This window comes from Petaurus breviceps, unplaced genomic scaffold (assembly GCF_028583685.1).
Source record: "Petaurus breviceps papuanus isolate PSGF00001 unplaced genomic scaffold, PetGlider_PUasm1.0 37, whole genome shotgun sequence".
NCBI lineage: Eukaryota > Metazoa > Chordata > Mammalia > Diprotodontia > Petauridae > Petaurus > Petaurus breviceps.
This window is the reverse complement of record NW_027186296.1, coordinates 9944294-9967380: the sequence shown is the minus strand read 5'-3', so window position 1 is coordinate 9967380 and position 23087 is coordinate 9944294. Positions and strand designations below refer to the sequence as shown.

General features: G+C 37.6%; 1 gene segment (V, D, J or C); it reads right to left on the bottom strand.

Moving 5' to 3' along the window:
• Window positions 1-22851, bottom strand: part of LOC138168865 (T cell receptor delta constant-like) — a 412235-nt gene extending 389384 nt beyond the window's left edge. The window contains 2 exon segments of the C gene segment in view: window positions 9823-10122; window positions 22803-22851. Of these exon segments, the coding sequence occupies window positions 9823-10122; window positions 22803-22851 (349 nt within the window).
• Window positions 22852-23087: the final 236 nt, after the last annotated feature.

The following is a 23087-nucleotide window of genomic DNA, read 5'->3' as shown; positions in this document are numbered from 1 at the left end:
GGCCATGTATCATTTCTGGCTGTTGTTCAGTCACATTCAACTCTTTGAGACCCCATTTGGAGTTTTCTTGGCAAAGATGCTGGAGACCTTTGCCTTTTTCTTCTTCTGCTCATTTTTGCATATAAGGCAAACAGGGGCAAGTGACTAAGCCACGGTCACACAGCTTTTATTTCTGAAGCCAGATTTGAACTCTTGGAGATGAGTTTTCCTGACTATAGCCCCAGAACTCTATCCACTGCACCACCTAACTGCCCTGTATCTTCTGGAGCTGAATACAAGTCAAGGTGTCAGGAGGGAGAGATGGAGATGAGTGTAAAATCATCCTCCTTCTCTGCTACAACCTCGAGGCCCAAAATATCCTTTTACTCAAAAGAAGAGGTTCAGGTTTGCAGGAACAATAGCTCCATCTTGTGCCAACTCCCTTCTAAAGCCTCGATAGCAGTAACTCTACTTCAGCTAAGTTGGAGGGGAGACATTTTTCTTAGGTCTAGCCGCAGGTGCCTCAAATGACATAGTTCTTTGGAATGCCAGAATTTTAAAAGGTGTGTGACCAGGATCAAAGGATGAGTCACTTCCCTCTTAGATTGTTTGGTGCCATTTGATACCCATATACTAAGTTCCAATCTAGAGAAAAAGGTCTATAGTAATTGGAAATCCAACTCCATCAACTTAGCCAGATAACTTCCATTCCCTTTGGGACATCAGGACTTTAATCATCTTTTTAATTCCACAATTGAATTTCTTTCACCATATACTCATATTCCTGCCCTTTCTTTCTTTAAAGATCTATTCTAATAAATGACGTTATTGAAGATCTGGTTGAAAGAACATAGGCAGGTCAAAATTATTTTGTTGTTGTTGGTCAGTCATTTTCAGTCCTGTCTGACTCTTCATGACCCCATACAGGGCTTTCTTAGCAATGATACTAAAATGGCTTGCCGTTTCTTTCTCCAACTAATTTTATAGATGAGGAAGTGGAGGCAGAGTTAAATGACTGACCCAGGGTCATACAGCAGTAAGTGACCAAGGACAAATTTGAACAAAGGAAGATGAGTCTTTCTGACTCCAGGATTGGTATTCTATTCACTGAGCCACCTAGCTGCCCTAGGTCTAAATTGTAGATGATTCTAGATAGTGTGGAGTTGCTAATATTGTAAAAGACAAAAATAAACTTCCAATAACCCTGAAAAATGTGGGAAATGTCCTGCAAAACAAGAATGACATTTACTAGAAGCAAGCATAAAATAGGACATAAGGATAAAAATTAACAACCAAACACTTCAAAGATTCAGAGGATGTTGGGGAAGACTATGGGAAAATACAACAGAAAAAGACTTGCAGGTCATAAGTTGAATATGAGGTAGTAAGGTTAGTAAAAAGAGAAAACTAATATGATAACTGAGATTTATTATAGGGACAATGATATATGATATGATATGCCATGACATGACATGGTGTGACATATGACATGACATGATATGATATGACATGATATGAAACAACACAAAATAATATATGATATGATATGATATAATATATGATAAAGAAATATAATATATTTCTTGATATATTTCTTTATCATATATGATATATTAAATATATTTTAAATATAACATTTGATAAGATAAGATGAGATAAGATAAAGAAATATAATATATGGTAAAGAAATAGAATATATTATATTAAAATATATTTTAAATATGACATATAGTATATAATTATATATAATATAATGATATTACATGATATGATATATGACATCATGTAATATAGATATAATTAATTAATATATGATATGTGTATATATTATACACACATATATGATGATATATATAGAATAAAATACACTAATATAGTATATACATGCATGCACAGGCACACACATATAGTCTATGAAATCATCTTTTTAAGATATTGTGCAATAGTAGACTTTTATTACAGTGCTGTAGCCACTGGTGTGCTGAAAATTATTTTAATGACTGGTTTTCTAACAAAAAAAAATGCCCAACGTACTTTAATGTTTAATCTACATTATTAACATTTTCTCTAGCACTTTTATGTCTTGTATAACCAACAAAAAAATAAATCAAATCCTGATTTGTAGCGTTTTCCATTTTTAAAGTGTAAATGTGTTAAGGTTTAGGGTTTGGGTGTTCTCGAGATTCCAAAATATCAACACGCCAGATCCTGCCGATTGAATTTGACTCAAGTTTCCCTTAGCCAAAGTAAAGCGAAGTTTATTAGAGATTCGCCATAATGGGTAGACTCTTAAGGAGCCTAAGTATTTGTGATTCTTAACCCAAGCGGGCCAGAATAATCTGACAAAGAGTGAGTCTGTGCTAGATTAATCTCAGCCGCTTCATGGAGGCAAGATGGATCTTATATACAAAAAGACTGTGGGAGGGATCTAGGGGTGTCTAGAGGAGGGGTTTGGGGAGAGTCTTGAGGAGGAGTCTAAGGAGGATCTTTGATGGAACTGAGGTCAGCCTCCAGGAATGGAATTAGTCCTGAGGAAGTAACTGAAGGCTACCTTGGAGATGACAGACAATGGAGGGCTAGGCTAGGTTTAGAGTAACAGAGATTTGGGTCCAGCTATAATGAAAGGATTATGGCCTCAGGCAAATGCCTCATCAAGTGGGAAGATTCAATCAGAGTTCAAGGGGTCTCGCAGAGCCTGTACCCCATCAAATGTTTATGCTGAAAATTTAACAATCGGCTCTCCAGACCTGGTTCCAGATGACTCCTGCATACCCCTGGCTCCAGCTGGTTTTCATAACAGAAATTTGAAAAGGATGTAAAAAACAACAACATAAGGAGTGACTGAAATAATGAAAGAACACCCCAGGTCATTTGGTATAAATGAGATGAGAGATGCCTGAGAGGTGGTGTTCCGCAGTGGACAACACTGTCCTTAAAGCCAGAAAAATCTGTGCTTAAAACTTGTCTCTGACATATTCTAGTTTTGTGACTCTAGATAATTCACAAACTCTCAATGCCATTAGACAATCTCAATCTCTGTTGCGGTACAGGGAGCTTCCTCATCCTACAGTTCCCTATAACAATGAAATCTCACGTCCATTTCCTGTCCTAAGGGATAGCTAAGAGGTGAGATTACTTTTTGAGCATATGATGTGTTGTTATAAAAGAGGTTAGAAATTGTTCTTTGGAGAATATTTTTGACTAATCAGAGAAGAGAAAATTAAAGCAGGATAGACCATCTGACTTTAGGCAAATCAACGCAGATTCTTGAGGTAGTTAGACTAGATTATGTCTAAATTTCTGGACTAGGGGTCCAAAAGCCTGGCTTTCTAGAAAGGAAGGGAATAAGCATTTATTAAGCACTTACTATATGCTTTTAAATTTTTTGTAATCTTATTTGACCTTCACAACAACCCAGGGAGGTAGAGACAGACAGAACAAATCAGAGGTAATTAAAGGAATTAGCAGTAAAATTGAGACTTGAAGGAAACAAGAGAAGCTAGTCAGGGGTGGGGAACCTGTGGCTTCAAGGGCCACCTGTGGCCCCCTGGTTCCTCAAGTAAAGCCCTTTGACTTAAATCTAAACTTAAAGGCCATAGCTTCCCCACCCCTAAGTTAGATGATGAAGATGAGGAAATCAGTATGGAAGGCATGAAGGACAGAAAGTAAAAACACCCAGAATCAGGGAGGGAACATCTAGTTTAAGGAATAGCCCTGGATTACAGAGCTGTTCATTATTGTTATTCGTCCTACATTTTCTCTCTTTTTTTAAGATTTATTTTATTTTCAATTCACAGAACAAAATAAACATTTCCATAACAGTGCAATAAAAAAAAAAGATGATTGCGCATGAAAATGCAATTTGCAATCTCCAACTTGCTGTTCCTTTCAAATATACAACAAAGTTATCATGCAAATTTCTTTTTTCCCCTTCTATCCCCCTTCCCACTTCTAGAGATGGCTACCATTAGGCACAAATAGGCATATATGTGTAAAATTATTTTATACATACTTCTTTTATCAGTTCTTTCTCTGGATGCAGATAGCATCTTTCTTCATGTCTTATTTTTAATTTGTATATTTATAGTAGTCAAAAATACTTTGTCACTTAAAGTCATTTTTTTTCCAGCTTTTTGGAAGGGGGAGGGCAGGGCAGTTGGGGTTAAGTGACTTGCCCAAGGTCACACGGCTAATAAGTATTAAGTGTTGGGGCTGGATTTGAACTCAGGCCCTCCTGACTCCAGGACTGGTGCTCTATTCACTGTGCTGCCTAGCCATCCCTAAAGTCATTCTTAAAACAATTTTGCTGTTACTGTGTACTGGTTCTGCTCACATTGCTCTTCATCATTTCTTATAGTACAGTAGTATTATATCACAACCATATACTGTGACTTGTTCAGCCATTCCCTAATTGATGGTGATCCCTCCAATGTCCAGTTCTTTGCCACCACAAAGAGAACCACTATAAACATCCCATTCACATTCGAAGTTTTAATTACTATTTGTGAATTTCCCTCCATCTTAATTTTATTCACTATTTTCTTTCTCAACTTCTCTTTTTACCCTATCCCAGTTACCTTATCTTCTCTCGCCACCCTTAGACCTCCCCAATTCACCCACCCTTCTAGGAGTCCCCCAGTCCCTTCCACCACCATCCAATCTCAGTTTATACACCTCTCCAAAAGTGCCTCCCATCCTCTCCCCCCACCCTCCCAAACCCCAATCCACACAACTCTAAAATTTAATCTCTCTCTGTCCCCTCTACATGTTCAGAAGACTTCTAAACCCTTTCAGATGTATCCATTGTTTCCTCTTTTACCTAGGTGAGAGTACCCTCCACCATTTCCCTTGTATTAGTTCTTTCTTTCATGCCCTATTTTTATAATATAAGTGCTCCTTTTATCTTTTCCTACCTAATTTTGTTTTTTGGAATCACCTCTATCCAGCCCCAACATTTCTGTCAAACTACCTTAGTAATGATGACAGTTTTAAGAATACTGATAACATTTTCATATATATATATATATAATAAACAGTTCAACCTCAATGAGTGCTTTATAATTAGTCTTTAATGTTTTTCTTATATTTCTTCTGGATTTTTATATGGAATTTTCCATTAAGTTCTGGTCATTTTGTTACAAATACCTAGAAGTCTTTCACTTAATCACATGTGAATATTTTTAAAATTCAGGGTTATACACAAATTTGTTGGGTAAATTTTTCTTGGACACAACTGCAGTTTTTTTTGCTATTTGAAATATAATGTTCAAAGACCTGTGGTCTTTTAGAGTAAAAACTGCTTAAATTTTTTTTCTTGTCACTTACAATATTTTCTTCTTAGCATGGAAATTTTGGAACTTGCCTATGACATTTATGTAAGTTTTCTTCCTGGGATCACTTTTAGGTGGTGAATGGTAGATTTTTTCTATTTTTTCTATTTCTACTTTACTCTCTTGTTTTAGAACTTCAGGGCAATTTTCCTTAATAATTTCTTGTAATATTATATCCAGATTCTTTTTTTTATCATAACTTTCAGGTAGTCTGACAATTCTTATATTGTCTCTCCTCTATCTGATCACCAGATCAGTTGTTTTTCTAATGAGGTGTTTCAGATTCTTTTCTATTTTTTCTAGTTTTATTATTTCTTAAAATTTCATGTCATTCTATTCCTCTTACCCAATTCTAGTTTGCAAGGAATTATTTTTTTTACTTAAGACTCTGGATCTCTTTTTCCAAGAGATTCACTTTCTTTTCATAATTTTCTTTGATAACTTTTATTTTTTTTCCTATATTTCCCTCAAGCTCTCTTATTTCATTTTTAAATTTCTTTTTAAGTTCTTCCAAGAACTCTTTGGACTTGTGACCATTTGATGCTATTCTTTGGGGGTAGGGGTGGCTTTTTTTTAAATCTTCCTCTAAATATGAACCCAGATCTTCTTTTACAACAAAGTGGATCTGTGGTCGGGTTCTTTTTCCTTTGCTTACTCATTTTATTTTTACTTTTGTTTTATTTTCTTCAGTTTATTATTATAATAATAATTACTATAATCAAGTATTAATTGCTACATTTTCAAAGAGGACCAATGACACCATGAGGGTGATGTCTTGACTTGCATATGAATTTGATTTAAGTGAAGCAGGGCTGTGCAAAGTCATCAGCCTCAGTCTCTCCTTCAGAACTTTTGAAACCCAGTGGAAAGACAAGATGACTGACCCAGGATGCAGGGGAGACCTTGCACTTTCTAAATTAAGGTCTTTCTGAGGCCTAGGAACAGTTTTGCCATTTAGGATGACAGATTTAGGGTTGGACAGGTCCTCAGAAATTATTTAGTGCAACCCCTTTGATTTGTAGATGAGGAAAATGAGGCCTGGAGAGCTTAATGACTTGTCCAAAGTCACTCAAGTACTAAGTGACAGAAGCATGATTTTAACCCAGATTCTCTGAGTCCAAAGGTAATGCTCTTTCCACAGCTCACAGTCTTAGAGAATTGCCTAGGTCACTGAGAGGTTAAACAACTTGCCCGGGTTATCCAAGCAGAATGCACCCAAGGCTGGATCTGAACTCAGGTATAATTGACTCTAAAGCCAACTCTCTTTCCCCTACACTATGAGCATAGTGCTTAATAAATGCTTCTTGAATTAATACCATGGATTTTTTAAACACAGGAAATGAGAGACTACAGAAAGAATAAAAGAATCTCCTTCTCTAGAAGTCTTTAAAAGTAGCTAGCCAGAAAGATGATATTTTTGCATGCCAGCACTAAGATGCACTAAAGAAATTATACCTCGAGGTCTTATTGATCCCAAGGGCTCCATGAATCTTTTCTGCAACTGTGATCAACAGCCCTGCCCCTCTTCACCCAAGTGAAACCAAGCAGTGTTATTTTTGGCTGCCCAGAATCAAACTACATACTCATTCATTTTTCAACCTCTTTGGAGTGATAATTGCTGAATTTCTCTATTTACCCAGACCTGAGAGGAGTCTCATGCTCCAAAAGGTTTTTGTCAAAGTGATGCTTTGTGGAAGCTGTGGTCTTTTGTAGTCTCAGGAGGGACCTTTTGCTGGGTGCCTTTTTGGGAGGATCACAGAGAATTGTTTTTTTAAACAAATTAATTTATTTAATTTTAGTTTTCAACATACACTTCCATAAGTTTTAAATTTTCTCCCTCCCAATCCCCTTCCCCAAGAGGGTGTACAATCCAATATAAGCTCTACATATATATGTTCTTATTAAACATATTTTCACATTAGTCATGTTGTATAGGAAAATTAGAACTAATGGGAGGAAACATGAGAAAGAAAAAACAAAACAAAAGAAAAGAGAACAAATAGTATACTTCAATCTGCATTGACTCCATATTCCTTTGTCTGGATGTGGGATGTTATTTTCCATCATGAGTCTTTTGGGGTTGTTTTTGGTCCTTACATCTCTGAGAAGAGCTAAGTCTATCAAAGTCAGTCGTCGCACAATGCAGCTGTTCCTGTGTATAATGTTCTCTTGGTTCTGCTCACTTCACTCAGCATCAGTTCATTCAAAGTCTTTCCAGGTTTTTCTTGAAGTCTGCCTGTTCATCACTTATTATAGCACAATAGTATTCCATTACATTCATATACCACCACTTGTTCAGTCATTCCTCAATTAATGAACATCCCCTCAATTTCCAGTTCTTGACCACCACAAAAAGAGCTGCTAGCAATATTTTTGTATATGTAGATTATTTCCTCATTTTTGTGATCTCTTTGGGCTATAAGCCTAGAAGTGGTATTGCTGGGTCAAAGGGTATTTTTTCATAGCCCTTGGGCATAGTTCCAAACTGCTTTCCAGAATGGTTGGATCAGTTCACAATTCCACCAACAATGTATTAGTGTTCTAATTTTCCCACATCTTCTCCAGCATTTATAATTTTCCTGTCTTGTCATGTTAGCCAATATGATAAGTGTGATGTGGTATCTAAGAGTTGTTTTGGTTTGCATTTCTCTAATCAATAGCAATTTTAGAGCATTTTTTCATATGGCTGTAGATAGCTTTAACTTCTTCCTCTGAAAGCTGCTTGTTCATATCTTTTGACTATTTATCAAGTGGGGAATGACTTGTGTTCTTATAAATTTGACTCAGTTCACAGAGAACCTTTTTCTGAGCTCTGAAGTGTCTGGATTGCAGAGTATGTGGGGGTGGGTGTGTAAGAAGACTGGAAAGGGTGGAATGGACCAGAGTAGGGAAGACTTTAAAAATATGAGAATGTTTTATCCTAGAGGCAATATAGAGAAATCAGAGTTGATTAAATGGAGAAGTGAAGTGGTCAGATGTGCTTTATGAGGATTAGTTTGACAGCAGCATGGAGGATGAACTGGTGTGGAAAGAGACTTGAGACAGGGAGAACAACCATTGAGGCATTGTAATAGTCCAGGGCTGAAGTGATGAGGGCCTACATCAAGATATTGGCAATGTCAAAGAAGTGAAAGGGGTGTTTATAAAAGATAATGTTTGTTCAGTCATTTCAGTCATGTTTGATTCTTTGTGGCCCCATTTGGGGTTTTCTCGGCAAAGATATTGGAGTGATTTACCATTTCCTTCTCCAGTTCATTTTACAGATGAAAAATATTATGAAGATGGAAATGACAATGCTTGGCAACTGATTAGATAAGGGGTGGATGAGGGAGTGTGACATTGAGGATGATACCCAGGTCATGAACCCAAGCCACTGGGAAGATGGTGCGTAGAGTTTGGTGGTAGTGGTGGTTTAATTTGAGATAATAGTAATGATAATCAAAATGATAATAATTATAGCTAAGATTTATGTAATGCTTTAGAGTTTGCAAAGAATTTATGTGTTATCTCATTTGATCTTCACAACAATCCTGTGATGTTGATAATATTATTATTCTTATTTGACAGATAAGGTAGCTGAGCCTGAGAGTGATAAAATAACTTTCTTAGGGTTACACACCTAGTAAGTATCTGAGGAAGGATTTGAACTGGAAAGGTAGGATGGTAACAGATTATGGAGTAACTAACTTCAATGCTGGGCAGAGGGTTCTGAACCTAACTTAGGACAGAGCCAATGGAACTATTGGAGGAGAAAAAAGGTTTAACCAGATATACATGCACACACATGTATGTATGTGTATATACATACATGCCTATACATATACACATACATATTACACATATATGTTTATGAGTAGGCTATTGCAATGGTGCAAGTGGGTGAATGTAAGCCTAGTGTAAAAGAGAGGGTTGGATATAAGAGTTATTGCAGAGATGGAATCTTGGTAATTGATGGCTATGCAAGGAGAAGAGAGGAAGAAAAAGTCAGAGATGTCTCTAAGGTTGTAAACACAGGAAATAGCAGATTTGTGGTACCACAGGCAGAAATTGTGAAGAGAAAAAAGGAGCAGGTTAAGGGGCATATTAAGTCTTATTATTAACATGTTAAGTTTTATGTTTTTTGTGAGATACTGAAGGGGAGATGTTCTATAGACAGTAACCTTCCTTCACTACTAACATGTAACATAAGTTTCTGAAAGATTCATCCAGTGTACTTATTATCTATTACCTGATGTGGTAGAAGGGCTCAAAGATGTGAATACTTCTGAGGATTATGGCTCACAAATATCATTGTTCATTCTCTGAGGTCAACTGTGAGAGTGTGTTTCTTAGGATAAAGTTAATGGTTTCCTTTCCAAACCCTCATCTGAACAATTCACAGGCATCTTTGGTCTCAGCCCACTTCCTCTCGGGGTTTTCAGAGCATCTGTTGGATTCTGCAGAAGGTAGGTATCGGATCTTTTGTTTGTTGAGGTTTTTGTACAGTTTTCCTCATCACATTTCTCACTGTGGCCCTCTCTCAGCGCACAGAAATACAATGAGGAGTCCCCCAGCTGTGAGGCAGAGATCACCAGACTGATGGAGGTACTTGCTTTCTGGAAGTTCACTGAATATCGGTCCTCACTCGCATTCTGCTGATTGAAAGAATCTTGACGAATTAAGAAAATCATTTCCCCACTAGGAGACTGCTTGTACCAGAACAAATAATAAGTAGTGTCACTGGTGGAATACTTGCAGTTGAGAGTCACAGCCTTCCCCTCCTGCACAGATATCACTGGTGGGGTTTGAGTGACCTTCTGAGCCATGCTAGGTCCTATGGAGAGGAATTAAAGATTAGGCTGAAGAATCCCTAACACGATTCAAAGCATTAGTGGAAAACCACAGTGCAAAAGCAACTGCAATCTAATATCTATCCCTCCTTCCCTCTCACGAGCACAAAGCCCTTCGACATGTCCAATCAATTTCCCATCCCTTTCAGTCCCCTAGACCCAAGGAGTGACTCAGTTACCCATCTGCTTACCAAGGCAGGTGAAGGCTATCAAGGCCCACAGCAGATTGGGGAGTGACATACTGGTGATCGACTTCTCTCAGTGTGATGTGATATGTTCTTTACTGAAGCCTCAGGAGTAGTCCTGCTCAGAGTGTCAATTAAGACTTCTACTTGTGCTGCCCCAGAATAGGAAATAGAGTGAGAGGTTGGCAGCCAATCATGACTCACCTTTGCATGTTTATCTATTCCTACCCCCCCCCTCCTCCTTCTCATCAAGAAACAAGCCTCTGGCTGCACTTTTAATTGAAATGGAAAAGAAAAGTTGTCCAAACCTGACTTTGTCCTTGGTAGGAAAGAAGGAAGAGTGAGAAGGAAGTTGTCAAGCTCATTTAAATGAAAAAGATTTATTCCTATGACTGAGAAAACAGAGGGGCCACAAACTGAGCCTAGATAGTGGCACCTTCAGATCCCATTTCTCTATGATATGGCTCTGTGAATTGTTTTTTTTTTTTTTAGTGTAGTTTATTATTCACAGTCATATGAAAGATTGCTCCAAATCACTAACAATTAGAAAAATGCAGATCAAAATAGCTCAAATGTAGCAAATTGCAAAAATGACAAAATAATTAATATTGAAGTGACTGTGGAAAGATAAATACACTAATACACTTCTGGTGGAGCTGTAAATTGGCTCCATATGCTAGAAAACCAACAGGAATAATGCTAAGAGAGTAACTCAAATGTCTATACTCATTGACCCAGAAATTCTTCCACTAAATATATAGCCCAAGGAGGTAAAAAGCAGAAAGATTTTGCACATCCCAAAATAATCATAACTTCATATTGTGTGTGTAGTGGGGGGGGAGGGTTAGCAAAGAACTAGAAATAAAGTAGATAGTTCTCCACTGGGGGATGATTAAACAAATTGTATACATAAATGTAATGGAATAATACTATGCTATATGAAAAGATGAATATGAAGAATACAGAGAATCATGGGAAGACTAAGATTAACTGATGAAGAGTGAGGTAAATAGGATCAGGACAGCAATTTATGCACAGTCTAGCTAATATCAAAACAGGAAGAATAGAAAAACAAAACCAGCTACCATTTAATTATAACTACAATGCTTGCCCTAGAAAAGCAGAGAAAATGTGCTTTCCTCCCTTGGATTCAGAGGCTGAGGGCTATGAGTGTGAGATTTTGCATATACTGTCCTCCTTTGTCAATGTTGGTTGTTTTTGCAGAAATACTTTTTAAAAATCTCTTTCTTTTTCATTCTTTTGTTCAATGGGCAAGGGAGGGAAGAAGTAATATGTTTGGAAACTGGTATGATGTAAAAATAAAAGGTGTCAATTTTTTAAAAATGCAAATAAAAAAGGATACAATTTAGGATGCTAGTAAGAAGCTCTAGGTTACCTTTGATAAGGGGAACCAGCAGAATACCAGGTGACAGTTACTAATTGCCCTGTTGATAGTAGGCAAACTTAGATTAAGCTTATTAAAAAGTACTAGACTCAAAATATCCTGGATTTACATTCTGATTATTTGTTAACTGAGTTCCTCTTTTTAATTTGAGTGAAAGTCTTTGAACCACATTCTATAAAATGGACATTCTGTACTGCTTATATCATAGGGCTATCTTGAGGATTATGTATCTAAAATTGTTTTTTTAGACAAGTTATTAGTGCCTTTCTGTTAAGGGTCTGACAAAGAGGTTCTTAGTTTCACTCATGTTTTTCAGTTAGGGAGCAAAGAACAGGATATTACCCCCATTTTACAGACAGATAAATGAAAGCATTCAGAAAATATTACCCAGCATTACATAGGAAGTCAGGGTGATTTCTGCACCAGAATCTTCCATTGATTTGATTAAGATTCATCATACAGGATGGCTTTCAAAATTGATCCCCCCCCCCCAAGAAAATGAGAATGCTAGATTGATGAGGAAAAGAGATTCACTTCACAATTGACTTATAATGCAGAAAGCTATGACAGATCTTAGATTAATCTTTATTCTTGTTCATTTTCTTCTTTTAAAAATTCTACAGACACTAAGCTTTTTATGAGGTCCTTCCTATACCAGTAAGTGAAGTTGGTATCTAAAGCAATGTTTGATCAAGTGCATTAGATGGTTCAGTTAGCTCTATTTGTTCTCTGTTCTACCTTTTTAGTTTCTTGCCATTCTCATAATCTTCACGAGAACCTCTAGAACAGTTAGAGAAAGTTAACTTCCCCAGCCCCCTTTACCGCTTTAGCCTTCTGGAGTGTGTCCTCCAGGGCTCTCCATTCCCATTTCCTAAAACTGCCCAGCTCAAGTCCCAGCTGATGCTACAGGATCACTAATAAGGATCTCTGGGGTTTCTTCTTTCTTCCTTCCTGCCTGGGCTTACCAAGGACTCAGTTCTGGGGCATGGGATGGGGACCAGGGAACTAGAGGCAAAGGATTTATGCTTTGTCCTATTTTGTGGGCTGCTCAGGCTGGTTTAGCTAATCAAATGGGAAAGGGAAGAGAAAGAAAATGAAAGGAAGGAGAAAGAGAGGAAGAAAAGAAGGAAGGCAGGAAGTTGCATTGCTTAACTGGAACTGGCCAGTTGGGTCCCCAGTAGGGCAGCTCAGACTCCTCACAGTTTGTTGTTTGTCCTACTTTCTTGAGGAGGACCATGACTTCAGGAAGTTGATGCCATGACTTGCAAGTGAATAGAATTTAAGTGAGGGAGGGCTGTACAATGTCACCAGCCTCTCTTTCTCCTCCTGAGCCTTCTGGATCCATTGGTAAGATGTAGATCAGGACAACTGGAGATACCCCCTCACCCCAAGGGAATAAACATGCACCATGGAGGAATTTGTATAAGCCATCCAAAGTTGGGTAGTTAGTATGGGATAGGATGGTTTTTGTTTTTGTTTTTTTTAATGGTAGCAACATATTAGCCCTACCCATTAGTGCTATGACAACTTAAGTTTACCATTGTTACAGACACAAATACAAACCAGAACAAGACCATGGAGACATGACTAACCAATAATAAGGGGATAAAGGAAATTTCTTTTGTCACAGTCTTATTTGCAGCACTATTTTTTGTTGTTGCCAATTTGCATCCAACCCCCTTATCACTCCCTCCTTCTACTTAGATTTAAGTCTAGGATGCTTCTGGTTTAAACACTATTATTTTTTACATTAACCCAAAACCCACATTTGGGCTTGTGACATGTGCTCGTATCCACATGGTAGCCAGGTAGGGGATAGGGCAAATCATTTTCTTCCCACACCTCATGACAAGAGGATGGAAACAGTATTGACATGAGATGTAGATAAAAGAAAAGAGGGCCTGAAAGTTGGTGTAATTTATTTAAATATCCATTGAATCATCATCTTTTTTTTTTTACCAATAAAGAAAATAGCTAATAAGAGACTTCATCATCTCAAATTTCAAGAGCCTTTTAGCGCTAATTGCAGAAGCTGGTGTTGTAGTACTGAGTCACAGGAATGGTCAGGTCATCTTTAACATGTCCCAGTTCTGAGCAAGTACATGTGATTGACCAGATCAGGAAGGGACACTTTGTGAATGCTCTAGTCCACTCACGTTTCGTGTGTGTGTGTATGTGTGTGCGTCTGTACATATAAACATATAAATATAAAACAGAAAAAGACAGAGAGTGAGAAAGACAGAAACAGACAAAGATAGAGAAACAGAGAGACAGAGAGACAAAGGCAGAAAGACAGACACAGAGACAGAGAAAGAGAAGACCTATCTGGATCTATAATTTCATTTGTATAGAGAACTCCCAGATAAGGAAACTCCTACTACTAATTCAAACTGGTACCTTCTCTACAATTTAGAAAGTTGTGTTAAGTATTGAGAGAGTAAGTGACTTTCTGAGAGCCATGCAGTCAGTCAAGTCTTTCTGGTCCTAAGACTAGCTCCTGAAAAACTACTCTATTACACATATACCAGTGTCCTGGTCAGTCTCAAAAAGGAGTTATCATGCTGACCTCCTTAGGGTCCTTAAGCTAATTAGAGAGAAGGCCTTAGTATGCCATTTCAGCTTCCCTTTTATCACAGGTCTTGCTTTCCTTCTCTACATTCTGTCAGTTTAGAATAAAATTTTTAGGGAATTTTTTTTCCAATTGCTTATATCCTCTATATTTCTGTTTCTCTGTCTAGTAACTTAGACACATCATTATTCAAAAGACTGGATTTTCCACTGCTAAGATGTGAACACTTTCTAAAAGTCAAGTCAATAAAAATTAGCCCTGATTTCATTAAACTCTGATTTCCCAAGGAAACGCATTCAGCTCATTAATATTCACATCACTGATGACCAATGTATGTGGAGTTAGGGGACTGGGATGGTAATTATTATTTTTTTTTTAGCACTAGAAAGGACCTAACAGCTCAGTCAGTAGAGTTTCTTTAATCTATTCTATTCTATTCTTTTTAATGTTTTATTGATGTAGTTTCTTTTTGTATTACTATAATCTACCCTAGTTTGAATTCTTCCTTTTGATAAAAAAATAATTGAGTGAAAACATTCAAAACAGAAATCATGTCGGATAACGTAAATATTTTTCTATCCTGTTACTTACATACCTTTTGGCTTGAGTGTGGAAATATGATTTTTTCAAACTTAGATCTTCATTAAATTCTCCATTATTCAGTTTTACTTCCTTTTGGGGATTTATATTGAAGTCATCGTGTATATTGTTCTTTTGAATCTGTTTATTTCATTCTGCAGCAGTTGATATGAATTTTCTCACATTTTCCTGAGCCTACATTCATTGCTTGTTACTACATAATAATATAATATTAAATTAATTTAAAATGCCTCCTTTCACAGCCATTCTTGAATTTCTTGGTACCTGTTTTACTTCCAGTTCTTTAATTATGACATAATATGTTACTACATATATGCTGGTATAATTTGGACCTTTGTTTTTGTCTTTCACTTCATTGTGAGTTTATTCTCAGTAGTAGGATTGTTAAGGCAAAGGATATGATAGTTTAATCACCTCTCTTCAATAATTGCACATTAAAATCTAGTGCAGTTGAATCATTCCCATCTCTGCTCATAGTATATTGTGTCTATCTTCTCACAGTCCCTCCAAGATTGATTTTCTCACATCTTTTTTTTTTCTTATTTGTCAATTTGCATTGGACGAAGTGAAACTTCAGAGTTGTTTTAATCTGAAGAGTTGGATTGTGAAGAGGAATATGCAGCCAATCTAGACTAATGTGAGAAAAATGTGGAATTATAGAATCTCACAGAGAAAAATTAGGAATGCTAGAAAGGAGATGAGCTTGGTATTCTGGATAGATGGATGATGTAGGCTATGAATGGTGCTTTAGAAGGAGAGCTTGATGAGGTTTTCAGAAGATAGCTAGGATACACACTTTCTAGAAATGTGGAGTGGTGAAGAAACTATGGTGTTGGAGAAAATTAATTGATTCTATGGATCATAGGGTAATAGTGACCTTAGAAACCAACTAATCCAACCCTTCTCATCTTACAGATGAGAAAAAATAGATGCTTAGGGACTTTCCTCAAGGAAACATTCATCATAAGGATCAGAGGTGGCATTTGAATCTAAGTTCTCTGACTCCAGGGTCAGGAAGGGCCTTTTCTATTCAGTCACACTGCCTCCATTATTTGTTAGTGGACAGTAGAAAGTTACTGGATGTGAGGTAATTATAATAAGATTCAGGAAGACAGAATTTGTTAGAAGAATGGAGTAGGAGGTAAATGGAAAGGAGAACATGAGAGAAATAGAAGAAACGACAGAGGCTTATGGGGAAGATTCTTCTCCCTCTTTGGCCATCTAATTTAATTATTTCCCAAAGATCAGAACTAACTTAGAAACTGTTTTTTAAAAACCAGGCAGCATGAGAAATCATAAACAATAAACAACAAGGGACTTTTAGGAGTTGCTTGACATTCAGTTCATGAAATTGTGTTTCATATCCAGGGGAAGCTGAATTCCCTATGAAAACATCAAAGATAGTATAAAAGAAAAAAAAATCTTGTGTAAAAAACTCCCTTTTTTTCTTTCTAAGTCCTAAGGGAATGACTAATAAAAGAGCTATTCACTTTGGATAAAGAAAATAAAGTTCTGAGTCTCATGTTTCTTTTAAGAAATCCTTTGGATTTACTAAAAATCCAAAGACAAGGAGCATTGGGGCAACCTTACAGAGGCCTCCAGTGGTCTCTTCTTGCTGGTGTTTTATGAGCTGGTATAGAAGAGAGAAAAGATATAGAGGAAAAAATGATGGCCCTGGGGAAGGAAGGATAGAATTTTTGGAACACTGACATATGAAAAAGGGTACTAGTTGTTGAATGGAAGAGATTTTTTTTTTGCAGGAAATGAGAGAAATTATATTCTGCCATGAAGGGGACATGAAGTATGGTATGTGAGGAAAAGCACTGGAGGAGACCTAGACAGGTCTCAGTTCTTTTTCCCATTCTGCTACTAGTACTTCTAATTTCCACATATATAATGCTTTAATGTTTAATGGGCTTGCTTGGGGTAAGGATAAAAGTCTTCTCCTAGGGCTGGTTAGACTTAGGGTCACTACTGTGCTTCTTAGGGTTTGTATTCAGTTTCCCCTGCAGTCCCCATCACTATGTCATTCAGAACACAGTAAGAGGAAGTTACTGGAGCTTTTGGAACAAGGCAGTGATAGTGTTAGAATTGTACTTCAGGAGTAACTGTTTGGCATCTTTGTGGAGACTTGATTGGAGAAGAGAGATAGGAAGCAGGGAATCCAATTAGGAGACAATTGATGAGGATCTGACAAATGGTGAGACTGAGTCAGTGAAGAGAAAGGGAAGGATATGAGTGATGGTGGCCACTGATGATATGGGAGAGAGCTGAGGAGCAAGGAAGAGTTACTAATGACTCTTAGGCCTTGAATATGGAGGATAAGAGGGATGACAGTAGGGTGGAGGGAAAGATAGTGAATTCTGTTTTGGACATGTTTAGTTTGAGATTCTCATGGCACACACAGATGGAGATATCAAGCTGTCAGTTTGTGATGAAGACTTGGAGTAGGAAGAAAAATTAGGGTTGGATAGGTAATGGGGAGTTATTTGTTTAGAGATGCATATGGGGATTGATGAAAGGGCAGGATACTAAAAAGGAATGATCACATACTGCCTAAGGGCATCTTTGTAGGTTATGTCTATAATCCATTTCTCAGCATCTGTAGTTTTCAGAAACATTCTCTTCCTTCAAAGCCAAAGTCATGCCCTATCTCCTCTGTCAAGTTTTCCTTGATGCTTCCAACTAAAAATGTTTCTGTTATGGTATAATGAACAGTATAATGGGAAAGGGAGAGGGTGGAGATGGCCACTGGGTCCCATTCTAGTGAGTGCACTCAGAGTACTTCTGATATGATCATCTATAGAAGACCCTTGAAGAGACTGAGAGGTTGTTTTTAGGAAAGTAGTGATATATTATGGAAGTACATTGTAAGGACTTGATAGCATAGATATTCTATGTTTTATAACATAGCTATTTTCTATAGCATGAATATTCTCTAATCAATTCTGATATGCTAACCACATAGTGAGAAGGAGCATTTTTGATCAGCTTGGGGTGCATTCAAAAGACATCATTTGATTTATTCCTCAACTCTTGGTCTGACTCCTTATCTTCATATGATTTCTCCCTTGCTGACAGAGTTTGGTAAGAGCCAGTGCTATAAAGGCAGAGGTTTCTGACCCAGCCTACATGTGGTCCATGAATGGGCCTTGGTTCTTTGCCTTGGGATTTGCTCTTTCATTTTAGGTAAAAGAAGTTGAAAACTACAACCCTATGAATTTCAAAAGATTAAGAGAGTGAACTACCTGAGAACCATGAGTCTAAGAGTTGAGTCCATTTTAGGTTTGTACCCAAACCAGCATCAATGCCCTGATTAAGGATTTGACCTAGTCCTGTGGAAACTGAGATGAATACTCAAATGAAAGCAATCTAGATATGAAGCTGGTGGGACTAATTCTATGCAGAAATAGTATTAAGTACTACTATACTCTCCCCAGAGACCATGGTGCCATAAAGTAGAATGTGACTCCCAGGTGTGTGGGGGATATTTATACTTTTTTCTTGCTATATATTCAAAGTAAATATCAGTTCATAAAAACTAATTGATGTTAATTGTTTAAATAGAACCAGAGTACAAGTTAATTGTAGTGAGCAGTAGAGGGGAAACACTGAAATGAAGACAGCCAATATCATTAGAGAAGAGACATACCAAAACCTCTTTGGTACCTCTGGGGATGAGTGTGGAGATGTAACTTGGCAGACGCTGGGATAGAGAGCCGGGAGCCTAATTGCTACAAATAGTATGGTGGACTTGGGAATCATAAGGACCTAGATTCAAACCATAGCTTGATTATCTGCCTAATGTGACCTTGGTCAAGTTGCTTAGTTCACCCTCGTTTTCCACATGTGTAAAATGAGGGAACTGGAGAAGATGACCTATAAGGTTCTTTCTAGCTTGTATTATCTGATCTTCCCTAAGATCTCCCCAAAGAATTTTGTCAGTAACTTCCATCACATTTTAAGATGTCCTATACCTATCTGTGCATGTGTTGTAAACCCTTTGAGTAGGATATGAGTGTTTCTAGAGTAGATGCTGTGGCATTTGGTTTTTATTTTTGCATCCCTAAAAATGAGTGAATTGATAAAATAATAGATCTTTGCTAATTAGAATGACCTGGGTTACAAATAGGAGAGTACAATGCTCTGCAATTTGGGCCTTTGGCCATAAGAGGGCAATAATAAGTAAGTGTTCAATTTGCTACTTGGAACTAGTCCATCAAATAGAAGACCCAAGAAGAGGATCAGGGCAGATAACTTCTCTTTAAAGCCTTTGTATGTTGCTTGGACGCCAACATTTTCTTTTCTGTTTGCCCTCCTCAGGACTGGCCTGTGGGGAGAGTACCTGAAACTCACTAGTCCCGGAGGGAGCTAGGTGGTTCAGCTAATAAAGTACCATTGACCTGAGTTCAAATCTGCCCTTAATAAATGTTTATTCCCTTCCCCTTCTCCTTCTATTCTTTCCTATTCAATTTCTTCTTAGGAATTGTTAATTGATCTTTATGATATTGTAGTCACTGAACTTTTGGATCATTACCAGAAGCTACCATTCCCAACTAGAATAATTTTGATCAAGGCAGGAAGTGATGACTTTTGAATACAAGTAAGAATAATCATTCTTTATTTCAGTTTTTAAAACATTATTTTATTTTATAGGCAGTAAGGTGGCACTGTGGATTGAGCACTGGAGCTCAAACTGAAGACCCAAGTTCAAATCCTGCCTCAGACACTTCCTAATTGCATGACCCTGGACAAATCACTTCATCTCTCTGAGCTTGTTTTCTAAATTGTAAAATGGAAATAGTGACACCAAACCTCACAGGGTTATTATGAGGATGCAGCAAGATGGCACTTAAAGTGCTAAAACACTCTATAAAAATACTAGTTTTTGCTATTGATTTGTTTTTTAATATGTCACATAGATTTTAGGATATATCCTTTCCTACTCTTCTACCAAGTGATCTTTGCCTTATAATAAAGATTGAATAATAAAGAGAATAAAAGCACCAATACATAAATTGTCTTACAGTCTGTGTAATATTCCATACCCATATTCCCCTACTTCTATAATGAAGACAAAAAAGTGAATTTTCTCAACTGTTCTTGGCCCAATCTTGATAATCATAATTATACAGTGTTCAATGTAGGGATAATTTTTTTCAGCTTTCTGTTGGCATTGTTATAGTCATTGTTGTTCTGTTTATTTCACTTTGCATCAATCTCTAATGATCTAGTAATAATTGATAAAAATAAACGATATAACTATTAAAATTAAGAACTAATTTTTTTCTGCTCTCTGTTGACATCATTGTAGTAGTGGTTCTGTTTACTTCATCTTGCATCAATCTATCTAATAATAATTTATAAAAATAAACAATATAATTATTAAAATTAAAAACAAATATAATAATAATCTAATAATTTGCATCAAATCTCTAATCAATCCCTTGCTTTCCTGAACTTGTTGATGGCTTTGCACAGCCCTTGTTCACTTAGATCCAATTTACTTACATGTCATGAAATCATCTCCCTGATCTCATGGTCCTCTTTAAGATCAAAGGACAAAACAACAGCAAAAACAACAGTATTTCCTATAGTTCAGCAATATTTTTTGCATCCATACAATTCATTCAGTCTTTTTTAAATCAATGGCTATCTACTTTGTTTCCAATGTTTTGTTAGCACAAAATGTTCTACTGAGAATATTTTGTTGCATATAGGTTATTTCTATTTTTTACCTGCTTTGGACATATGACTTGTACTTTAATCTCTGACTCAAAGAATAAAGGTAATTTAGGCCCTTTAAGAAAAAGCAAAACAGTTATGACTTGTTTGAGTATAAGCATCCTTTTTCCTCTCCTTCTTCCCTCTAAAAAGCTCTGAGCTTTTGATCCATCCATCCATCTTCCTGCCAGTGCAACCCCCAAGTCCCCAAATGATTGTCTGCTCATTCGGGGGCCTATCGCTGCTAAGACAGATGTAAATGGTTCTTGTCCACAGCAGCCTAGGGAATGACAAGTTGGCAGCCTTTCTCCTCTATTAAAGGATTGTTCCTTTGCTCTGAAGCCCAGGGCTCTTTGAGTCTGACAGGGATCCATGCGGAGGCAGTGGGGCTACCTCAGAAGAATAAACAGACTTTCCATGCCATTAATTCACATTCCTATGCATATAGGCAAGAGCTGACCGATAGACATGTTTATGATAGCATCACTCTCATATGATAGATGTAACTCAGTTACTTTACGAGTAACTCCTTTTTTAGTTTAGGGATTTCCCTTTGGCTCACGTTGGATGATCCCAGTGGTACCTTATAGAGGTCTCTCATCTAGATAATTGCTCTGCTTTATATTTATTATTTTGTTAGGCTTTCTAAGAGAAGATATCTCTAAGATTATATTTCAGCCTTTGAGCCTAATGTAGGTAGAAATGGGGCTTTGGACTCAAATCTCTCCCCAACTCACTCCCTAATTCATTCTCCATTCAGCTGTTAAAGTGATTTTCCTAAAGTGCAGATCTGATCATGTCATCCCTTCCCCCTATATTCAATTGATTCTTCTTGTTGTTCAGTTGTTTCAGTTGGTGTCTGACTCTTCATGACCCTTCTTGGCAAAGATACTGGAGTGGTTTGCCGTTTCCTTCTCTAATTCATTTTACAGATGACTGTAAACTGAGGCAAAGAGGGTTAAATGGCTTGCTGAAGGTCATATAGTTAAGTGTCTAAAGTCAGATTTGAACTCAGAAAGATGAGTCTTCCTAGCTTCAGACCATCATTCTAGCCACTGTGCCACCTAGCTAAATGAAGGCAGGCAGAGGTTAAGTGACTTGCCTGAGGTCACACAGCTAATACATGTCTGAGGCCAAATCTGAACTTGGGCCTTCCTGACTCTAGATCTAGCGCTCCATCCAATGTCACATTTAGCTGACTTCCAATATGGCGGAAGGAAACCTGGAGAGGAACAGGTTCAGTGAAAGTTCATAAATCTCAAGAGTCAACTCGATATAAGCTGGAAGAGTCTGCTGTGTTTGTATGTGCCTTCTGTAAAAGAAAACTCTTTGGACCTAGCCACCATAGACAGTGGGTAGGCCTTTAGCTTCTTTTAGGATTTCACTAAATGTCTTTATCTATTAAATGATCATGCTTGGGTTAGAAAGGGGACTGTGGGAACATTTTTCCTAGAATGCTGCCAACAGTTCTCTTTTCACACTCCACCTCTGTGCCCACCCAAAGCCTCATCTTTCTCATCTACTTCCTCTCTGGGGCTTAATTATGGCTCTTCTCTGAGCTGCTTTAATGGGGGTGCAGGTGAGAAGTGTTTCATGTTGATATTTGGGGTTTTTGTATAGCTTTTCCCATCAATTAATTCACTGTGGGTAGGCATGAGGACACAGAAATACATCCCTGAGTCTTCTAGCCGTAAGGATGAAATTTCAAGGCTGATGGATTTGGCTTCTTTATTGAAGTTCACAGAATATAGACCTCTTCTTACACTACTGGCATGAGAAATCTGATGAATGATATAAATAAGCTTCCCATTGGGAGATTGTCTGTACCAGTACAAAAAATAGTATGTAGAACTAGTGGTATACACACACTCCAGGGTCACAGCTTCCATCTCCTGAACAGAAACTGCTGGTGGACTCTGAGTGACTGTCAGCTGTGCTCTGTCCTGTTTAAGATTAAAAAAAAAAACAGGGCTCATCTCTTGATATGACTCATGGGAGATGATCTCAGATTGACCAAGTTTAGGTTTAGGACACTGGAAATGAGCAGAAGGAATCATAACTTTCTCCCTGTTTCTCCAACTGCTTACCAGTCCAAAGCCTACGACCCACCCAAGCCGTTGCTCATCTCCCTGGTCCCTGGGTCCTTGTGAGGTGGCTTTATTGCCATGTCTTAGTCCTTACCCAGGCAGATGGAGGCTGTGAGACACCAAAGCAGACTGGGGAGCAGCATACTGGCAGTTGTTCCTCTGTGGGAATCTCTCCTGGTCTTCTCTGAAGCTTAGGTTAAGTTGTGTTCCATGTATGTGACATGTTCTGATGCAGACTCACTGGAGATGAGTGATGTGGCTGACCCAGAACAGGACATGTGGTTTCTGTGGGAAGCAGATTGGCAACTGTTCATGTTCCATTACTGCAAGGCTTTTCTAATTCTCCCTTTGATCTTTGCTGCTCTCCCATTCCATTCTG